The sequence below is a fragment of the Anneissia japonica genome, unplaced genomic scaffold (genome assembly GCF_011630105.1).
Source record: "Anneissia japonica isolate Jap-2015-1 unplaced genomic scaffold, ASM1163010v1 scaffold6537_len306802_cov134, whole genome shotgun sequence".
Taxonomy (NCBI): domain Eukaryota; kingdom Metazoa; phylum Echinodermata; class Crinoidea; order Comatulida; family Comatulidae; genus Anneissia; species Anneissia japonica.
This window is the reverse complement of record NW_022717339.1, coordinates 155,115-165,178: the sequence shown is the minus strand read 5'-3', so window position 1 is coordinate 165,178 and position 10,064 is coordinate 155,115. Positions and strand designations below refer to the sequence as shown.

The 10,064-nt window shown below is 35.5% G+C and overlaps 2 protein-coding genes across 2 annotated transcripts in view; both read left to right on the top strand.

Annotated features, from left to right (window-relative positions):
* Positions 1–771: 771 nt before the first annotated feature.
* On the top strand, positions 772–1,725 carry LOC117110174 (uncharacterized protein K02A2.6-like). Its single transcript, XM_033252784.1, has one exon. It carries the CDS (start codon positions 772–774, stop codon positions 1,723–1,725), a length of 954 nt encoding a protein of 317 aa, XP_033108675.1.
* Positions 1,726–8,184: 6,459 nt separating this feature from the next.
* Positions 8,185–10,064, top strand: part of LOC117110173 — a 57,868-nt gene continuing 55,988 nt past the window's right edge. Inside the window, exon 1 of the mRNA XM_033252783.1 lies at positions 8,185–8,349. Within this exon, the coding sequence (XP_033108674.1) occupies positions 8,221–8,349 (129 nt within the window). The 5' untranslated portion in view covers positions 8,185–8,220. The remainder of the gene's footprint in view (positions 8,350–10,064) is intronic.

Sequence of the window (10,064 nt, the reverse complement as noted above, 5' to 3'; positions counted from 1 at the left end):
GCCGCTATGCTCTGCCAAGATGGCAAAGTTATAGGATACGCTAGCAGATCGTTGACCGGTGTAGAACAGCGATACTCGCAAACAGAGCGGGAAATGTTAGCTGTCGTTTTCGGTGCTGAACATTTTCATTTGTATTTATATGGAGCAAGATTTCAGATAATGACTGACCATAAACCATTACTCAGCATATTCAACCATAACAAGCCAATGAGCACACGAATTGAATGCTAGAGGTTAAGATTAATGCCATATAATTACGAGTTGAAATACCGACCTGGACACGGCAACCCGGCTGACTACTTAAGTCGACACCCAAACAAGACAACACAAGACACTGAAGAACAGCAAACTGTTGCGCATGTTAATTATATTGTACGCAACGCAATCCCAAAGGCGATGAAACTGAGTGATATTGAGGCTGAAAGCAAAGTTGACAGCCAACTACAGAAATTGAAACAGGCAATTGAACAGAATAATCATGCGTTGTGGAACGAAGCTGAACTTCGCGAATTTAAGCAGTGAAAAGATGAGTTGACAGTAACGGACAACATCATACTCAGAGGACATACTATAGTTATACCCAAATCATTACGTAATAAAGTGGTAGAAATCGCACACGCTAGTCATCAAGGCATTGTGAAGACGAAGGCCTTAATTCGAGAAAAGGTCTGGTTTCCAGGGATAGATAAATTAGTCACGGGAAAGGTAAAAGAATTTGTTGCATGTCAGGCATCAAATGCGAAAAATGCAGAACGCATTGAACCCTTTAAGATGTCAAGCATGCCAAAAGCACCCTGGAAGGAAGTTCAAATGGACTTTAAAGGGCCATTACCAAATGGAAAATATCTTTTGGTCGTATACGATTTATATAACCGTTTTCCAGAGGTCGAAATTGTAACATCGACGTCGGCACAAGCAGTATTGCCAAAACTCGATGCTATACTAGCACGACAAGGAATTCCAGAGATCATCCAAACCGATAACGGTCCGCCATTCACAAGCAATGAATTTCGACAATACGCAGAATATCACGGGTTTAAACATAAACGAATAACACCATTGTGGCCACGAGCAAACGCGGAAGTAGAACGATTCATGTCAAATTTAAAGAAAACTCTCTTAACAGCAAGTATCGAACACCGAAACACACAACAAGTGTTGTACGAATACTTACGACAACACAGAGCAACGCCACACACTACAACGCAGATATCCCCAATGGAACTTATGAATGGGCGAAAAATGTCTACTCGCTTACCAGAGATCACTATAGCTAGAAATGACGATGAGATTCGTAAAGTCGATTCAGAAAATAAACAGAAAATGAAAGAATATGAAGATAGAAAACTTAATACTAAGGAAAGTTGTCTAAAAGTAGGAGATAGAGTATTACTTAAGCAAAGGAAAGGAAATGCATTTACTGCACTGTTTGATCCAAAGCCATTTCGTATTATAGAAAGAAACGGTAATTCCATAAGAATTCAGAGAAATGACTTGCAACTTTGGAGAAATGTTAGCCTTGTTAAGAAGGTAGTAGAAGGTATAAAAGAAATGGATGATCCCTTAAGTGACGTAGAGCTGGATAGTATTGTAGAAGGTGATTCTATAACCGAAGAAAGGGGGGAAAAGGAAAAAGGGAAAACTTTGTCAAAGCAAACAATAACGAGAAAGAGTCTTAGAAACAGAAGAATGCCAAAAAGGTATAATGAGTTTATATTGAACTAAGCAAGCAAGTTAAGATTTATAAATCTGGATTGACAAGTTACATTGATAGTGATTTTGTCACAACCAAGAAGTTTTAGTTTTGTGTTTATAAAGAAAACAGTTGTTTAGAGTTTTAACAGGAAAATGTTTAGTGTTATACAAGTTATTGAGTTAAGGTTCTATTCGAGGTTAAGGGGGATGTGGTGTTGTGATTATTTACAATATTGGCAGTAGCGCCACCTATTGGCGTTATGGTTGGAAACTTAGAGGAGAGCTATAATGATGATGAATAAATAAAGGCAGAGAACCATATGATGAGTTCTAGTGTTTGTACTTCATTTGATGTACGCGTAGTTACATGATATACTACCGACAGTACAACATTACAGGTCCTGTCAGTTTTCACGGTTATAGAAAAAAAAAACTAAAAGTGACGAAAAACATAAACATTTTTCCCATACCCCGATCCAAAAAATTGGTATTTTAAAGCAAAATTTCACTATTTTGTTTTTTCGTTGGGTTAATTCTGTAGTAGTTCATTAGAATTCGATCCAACTCGGCCACAAGTCAACTTGGCCACAGTAAATTCGGGCACATGTCAACTCGGCCACAAGTCAACTCGGCCACAAGTCAACCCGGCCACAAAAAAATTGGCTACGGTCAACTTGGCCACAAGTCAACTCGGCCACAAGTCAACTCGGACACAAATCAACTCGGCCACAAGTCAACTCGGCCACAAGTCATTTACTGGTACTACACTTTGAAGGAGTGATTCATCAAGTATAAAATACTAATTCTTTAAGTATTACTATACTTATTGTTATTATTATTGCTGTTATTATTTTGGCATTAACATTATATATTGTTCAAATTTTTGCTGATATTATAATTATTATTACAGTACCATATATATAATAAATATTTTCGATTTATTATTATTATTATTATTATTCTTATTATCATTCTTATTATTATTCATTAGTCTTAGTATTATTATTTTAATAATAGTAATTTAAAAAGTTCTTGTTATTGGTGTTTTATTGGTATTTTTCTCATATTATTATTATTAATATTATTGTCGTTGTTGTTGTCACCTCTATTATCGATATTATTACCCTATTATTACTAAGTAGGCCTATTATAAGTATTATTATTATTATTATTATTACTAATTAGTATTACATAAGAAAGATAACAGTAAGAATGATAAGGAACATAAGAAAGGAAAGGAACGCAATGAATTTGGAATCATAAGAAGGTAAATGGAAAGAAAGATAAGAAATATAAGAAAGTAAAAGGAAAGGAAAGATAAGCTAAGGATGAATAAGGAAAAGGAAAGATAAGGAAACATGAGAAGAGAAAAGAAAGGAAAGATAGACATGGAAACATTAGAAAGGAAAAGAAAAGAAATGATAAGAAATATAAGAATGAAATTTGAAAGACAGATACTAATTATAAGAAAGAAAATGAAAGGAAAGATAAGGAATCTAAGAAAGGAATGTGAAAGATAAGATGAGGAAACATACGAAAGGTAAAGAAAAGTAAAGATCAGGAACATTTGAAGGGAAAGGAAGAAAGACAAGAAGCAAAAGGGAAAGAAAAATGGAAGGATTGGGATGAATAGGAAAGTAACAGGCCTTGAAATGATTCCAATTACCAAAGCATTGTAATAAAAACATTTATTGATAATCATCAAACCAATCATTTGAACTTAATTAATTTTTTTTAAATTTTTCTCTGTTGTTGTTAAGCGCCTCGAGGTTGTGTCAACGTCAGGCGCTATATAAATCCAGAATTATTATTATTATCATTTATTATTATTATTATTATTACTATTATAAAAATAAAAATTATCTTTAATTTATTATTGTTGTATTATTGCTATTATCACCTTCAATATCGTTATTATCACTAATTAGTTATTAAAATTGATATTTAAATATCTTTATTATTACAATACTAATGTTATTAGTATTGTTAAAATAAATATTACTATTAATGTTGTTGTGTTGTTGTTGTTGTTATCGCCTTTATTATCGTCATAATGACTAATTAGTATTATTAAAGTAAATATTACTAATTTATTGTCGTTATTGTTGTTTAATATTATTGTTGAATTAAAATGTTGTGAGTAAACAGAAGACGAACACATTAATAAATAACTCTTTTTAATTCATATGCAATAGCATTCAAATCTCTTTTGGTAGTGTGGTGGTCCTGTTTTACTAAAATATACTCGTACTTTATTTCAATCATATATTGAAGAAAAATGATGCAAAAACTGAGATTTACATTAAAGAACTTGTGGCCGAGTTGACTTGTGGCCGAGTTGACTTGAGGCCGAGTTGATTTGTGGCCGAGTTGACTTGTGGCCGAGTTGGCTGTAGCGGAACTTTTTGTGGCCAAGTTGACTTGTGGCCGAGTTGACCTGCACCCGTTCAGAATCCCCTATCCCCATCCTGGATAGTTAAAATAGGATATTTTAGGTCAACATTTTAAAGTGCCGTTAAAAAAAATTGCCCAAGCCCTAGGCTGAGACATTATAGGGTATGCTGATTCAGAAAAACCAAAAATTAATTTTCCTTTACATTTTCCCGCTAGAGTTCATTTCAGCAGAAAATCGATTCACGAAAGGTTTACAAAACCAAACACTATCGAATTTGTTAATGCAAGTTCTGAGTAATAATACGGCTGTATCGTCCTCCATCCCCAGTGAGGGAGATGAATATTTTGACTACCAGGATGATGATGATATATTATCTGTGGATGCTGCAGCCGGAAGTGAGGAGGATGAGCCTGGCCCTAGGCGGCCTGTCGATCCCAACAGGAGGGCGACAACAGACCTTCTCGGCCAGCAGGGGAACCAAGGCCTCCTGGATTTGCTGCAAGGTTCGCAGCAACACTGGAAATGAGACCGCCCATTAAAGAAAATATTGCAGCTAGTCTGAATTAGTTTGTAAACTCGCCTATGGAAGAAACTTCAACAAGTGAACTCCATTAAGGCATACAACTGCCCAAGTAATGCAGTTAATCTGGTGGTCCCAAAGGTTAATCCTACAATTTGGGATAGCATCTCATCTAAAGCTCGGTCAAGAGACCTTAAGCTACAGGGAATTCAAAAGCCCCTAATTAAAGGGATTATTGCTATGGCAAGATTCACTAAAACCTGGGACAAAAATACAGAGGTGCAAGATTCAATGGTTCTATTGGCTGGCAAACGCAAATTATGAATTACTTTCCCTAAAGAAAGAAATGCTCAAGCTTGAGTTAAATGCCAGACATGAACATTTGTGCAAACCAACCAATAAGCCAAATGAGTATCTTTTTGGTGATCTTTGGAAAACGGTTAAAATGCTAGATAAAAATGAACAAAAAGCAACAGCAGGGCTGTTTAAACAACTACCCAGCCACTCTATGCCAAGATCAAGGTTCAATCCATACCGTCCCTCTCTAGGCCAGGCTAAATGTCCTTTTTTAGGGCAACAACAATACAAAGGACGACGCCCAGACCAATCTTGGGCGACACAACATCAGCCCGGAAAGAGGATTCCGGCAAAGACAAGCCAGAAAACCTACAGAGGAGGTATGTATAGGTACGGGAAACCTTACTAATAATACTACTTCTTCATTACATGTAGTTTCACATGATGCCTTGGGGTGGGGGCGGCTGAGTTTATATGCTGACATTGGTAAGATATACATCTGACTCATACAATACATACTAACTGCCATAAATGGCTATAAAATTGAATTCTCAAAACAAATTCCTATGTTTTTGAGTTGGAAAATTCCTCATCCTTATAAGCTAAGGGATGAGGAAATGGCTGCTATTGACACAGAAATTAGTAAACTTCTAATAAAAGGGGTTATAGAGCCATCTACATTTGAGAGTGGCCAAGTTGTATCAAATACTTTTGCTAGCAAAAAAGGATGGATATAGAATGATCTTAGATCTTTCAAAGTTAAATGAATTTGTTACTTATAAACTCTTTAAGATGGATACATTTGCTAGTGTTATAACCCAAATTTCCACAGGCGACTATATGGCATCAGTAGACTTAAAAGATGCCTACTACACTGTGCCTATAGCTGTTTCGGATAAAAAAATATTTGAAATTCATCTGGAGTGGCAAATTATACAAATATGTAGTACTGCCGAATGGATTAAGCTCTGGGCCCAGACTTTTCACAAAAATATTGAAACCCCCACCTTCATACCTTCGTAGCAAAGGCATTGTACTTGCTTTATTGATGATATCCTCTGCATCAATTCTTCCAAAGATAAAACCAAGGCCACAGCCATGGAAACTTGCCATATATTCTCTACTTTGGGATTATGGTTATACCACAACAGATCATAAATTTCTTAGGGTTTGAAATAAACTCTGTCAATATGGCTGTTGCCCTCCCTCATTTAAAAAAGGATGATATTTTGGAAGGGTGTAATGAATTGCTTACAAGTGGTGGTCATGCAATATTTCTCAAGTATACAAGAAAATCTCCCATTTAACCCCTTCCTTCACCATTGAATGAGATGCATCTGGTGCTGGTTAGTGGGCGGGGAAACAAATGGTACTATCCGTATTGGAGGAAGATGGACTGAACAGGATTTATCCACAAATGCCACTGGGGCAATAAAAATAAATTATCTTGAAATGCAAGCTGCATTTTTAGCGTTAAGCGTTCCATACAAACAGCACTAACATTCATGTTCAACTAAGGCTTGATAATACCACTGCAGTGGCTTATATTCAACACATGGGTGGTACAATTCGGACATTTGTAACAATTTGGCTAAAGAATTAAGGCACTGGTGTATACACCGTGATATTTGGGTTAGTGCTGCATACCTGCAAGGTAAACTAAATACTGTGGCTGATAAAAAGTCTAGAGAATTTCATGATGAAACAGAGTGGATGCTTAATAGGCACACTTTTAAAATAATAATAACACAATTTGGTAAACCAGAAATTGATTTGTTTGCCTCTAGCCTAATGCGCAGCTACTGACTTACGTTTCTTGGAAACCAGATCCTGGGGCCATTAGTGTTGATGCATTTACTATAGATTGGAAGAATTATTTTTTCTATGCCTTCCCACCATTCTGTTTCATCGGACGTTGTTTACAGAAAATAGTCCAGGATAAAGCAAATGGTATACTTGTAGTACCGAAGTGGCCTACCCAGTATTGGTACCCAAAGTTACAAACCATGTTAGTTAGTAAATTTACATCCTCTTAACAATAGGCTTGAACTGCTTGTTTGCAGGTTACCAGGAAAGCTCTGAAGTTAGATGAGTTTCCGCAGGTGACAAAGCAGATAATTTTAAACTCCTGGAGAAAATCATCTAAAGTACAATATTGTGTTTATATAATAAAAGCGTTGGGTAAGATTTACAGGAAATAAACCTCACCAGCCAGAGTTAGTGTTGAAGTTTTTAACAAAAGTTTATGAAAGTACTCACACAGTTACTCATCTGTTAACACTGCACTATGTGCCCTGTCATCCTTTTTAAATTCGAATACAGGCCAGCCTATCGGGACACATCCTCTCATAAGGCGGTTTGTTAGAGGAGTGTTTAACGCAAATCCGCCTAAACCTCGATATTCAGAAATTTGGGATGTCAGGATAGTGTTTGATTACATAAAAGGACACTTTATTGGTAGCAGACCATCCACCGACCTACCGAGCCTTTTATTTTCTGTGCGTCTATTATACGATTATTATGCTTTACAGTACTTTAAATTTTATAGTAAGCGTATTGTTGTCTCATTTGCTCAATTTGTGTAAATTATTTGAATGTTATCTTTTGGGTATGTTATAGATTTTACTACATATACCGGTGCAACTATCCCTACTTCATTTGAACATTAGAAGTATTACTAAACACCAAGATGAAATTGGTATTTCTAGACTACAAGTTTTCTAATATAAGATAATTCACCAAATTTTAGGAACAAACAAATTACTACACAAATTAGATCTTAGAGATAATGATCAATGTACCTTTTGTAAAAAAATCAGTAGAAAATTGAGAACATCTCTTTTATAAATGTCCATATGTAAAAGAGATATGGACTTACATAAGTCAAAATATTGATAGGTTTGTTTCGCCTATCAAATTAAATAAACAAATTGTACTGTTAGGAATAAGTAAACCAAATAGTGAAGCTTTCAACCATATTTTGTTACTTGTAAAACAATTTATTTATGCAAAAAGGTTGTTAAATAAAAAACCGGATTCTCAGGGACTTAAAATGTTTCTGAGATAAAAAACGTCAGTAGAGAAAGGTATAACAGAAAAAAATTAATTAAGTAATGGATTTCTTTTCAGATTAGTGTTTCTGAAAACGCATGGATGCATAAAGGGGAATACCCTTTATTTTTCCTGCCGAGGTGATGATTCGTTGACACATAAAAACAACAACTATCGCCTCTGTCAGTGACATTTAATTGTACGGTGTATAGAGTACGGTGATTACCTTTGTTAATACTTTAAACGGGCGTTTGTTAAAAAAATGCTTCAACTAGGCCAGACATCATGCTTTGGAGGCCTAGGCCTATTCTACCTGCTATGGCTCATTATGTCTGGTACAGGCACACTCGGACAGTACAACCCACCGTGCCACACAAATTGCTCCTGGAAGGTAATTATTATTAATTCTTATGTTATTTTTACTACTTAATATGTCAGCCTAATGATCACAAGTTGATTTATATATTTGGTCAGAAACACTCATCGTTTCCCAGTAACATTTCAAAATTAGGCCTTTATTTAGACGTCCACAAACACAATGTTAATGGTTATCGGTAATGGTTTGCGTGGAGATGTAAGGTAAGGCGTGCATTGAGAACCAACTTAACATTTCACGGAAAGTCGTAGGGGAAGAAATAGGTGCGCAGAATGGCTTGAAGTCAACTCGGCCCATGAACCAACTCTGCCTACCAACTCATGCCATATACTAACTCAGAAAATTTAAGAAGACATGCATTCATTACCGTTGTTTTTAGTGTAATTTCTTAATGTTTAATATATCAAAAGCAATCTAAAAATTACACTAATTATAATAACAAACAAAAACATGCATGCCTTCATTACTGATTTTTTCTGTGTATTTTTTTTGTTGTTTTGTGTAATTTAATGAGTGACATTTTACAGATTCAGTAACATTTTTGAAATATACAATATTAAACCTGGAATAAAATTGGAAGTTTTAAAAACGCAGACTTCTCAAGTCAGTAAAATGCATTTCAGTAAGCAAGCTGGGCCAGATGCAGGATTCGGCAGTAGGTGATGCGTGAGAGTCCACACCACCTGAGGCCCACCATTGTTGGGGCTGAGGTGCGAACATTTTGAGGATATGAACTGCAAGGTGCCTGGAAATTGCACTGCCATATGATAAAATTTATAATGATAAAAATAATATTTCAACAAGTATACATTACAACAATTATTTTCTTAATACAGTTTAGGGGAGGCACCATCTGCATCCCCTCTGCATCTTCCCAGGCAAGTCTTCAAATATCTGTAGTAAATTCAAAATTCTCGTAGCACCTAATAATTTGTATTTAATGTAAAAAAAGGGTTGCTTTTAATTACAGGTACAGAATAAAACAGCTTTGTGAATTTCTAAGAAAGGAGACAGACAGGATGAAAATTTATGGGCCTCTTTTTCTTAATAATTTATGAGTAATCTGACAAGTGTGAGTTGTCTAGTGACAGTATAACCAAAGATCCTAATAAAAATGTCATTTGTTTTGGACTTTAGACCTATTTATTTATGGGTCTAGGCCTATGATAAATTTCCATAGTATTTTTGTCTATTTCCATACATCCGCATTTGGGTAAAATTTCCGTAGCAACCACCAGCAATTACGGAACTTGCATAACACATGAGAAGTCTGCAAAATTGTCCCACAATGATGGAGCATATTCAATGGGAGCAGCCCTCACTGAACAAACAGCTTCTTCGTGTTAATTTATCTTTGTCATTCTAAATTTATTCCATTCTCCCCTTTGTGGCATAAATACTGCACTCTGATTTTACCTTATCTTTATTTATATTTTGCTTTGTAGTACTGTTACGGTTCATTCCACAATTTTTTAGCATGCACAACATTGAAATTTTACTCCCTTATATTAATGATTGCCTGCGTGCAATAGATAACTGACGATGGTAGTAGACTGCCGAAACATGTTTTATTGGGGCCGTTAAGGCCATAACTTATTGGATTAAATACAGGCTTTGCCTATGATGAAGATACGATCTGTTGTGTTGTTTTTGAAAGTTATTAGCTGTCTGCTGTTCGACATCTAGATGTGTATAAGAGACAGTCCAAATAGTGAAGCTTTCAACCATAT

Coding starts and splice junctions, on each gene's coding strand:
- LOC117110174 (XM_033252784.1), top strand. CDS start 772: ATGTCAAGCATGCCAAAAGCACCCTGGAAGGAAGTTCAAATGGACTTT.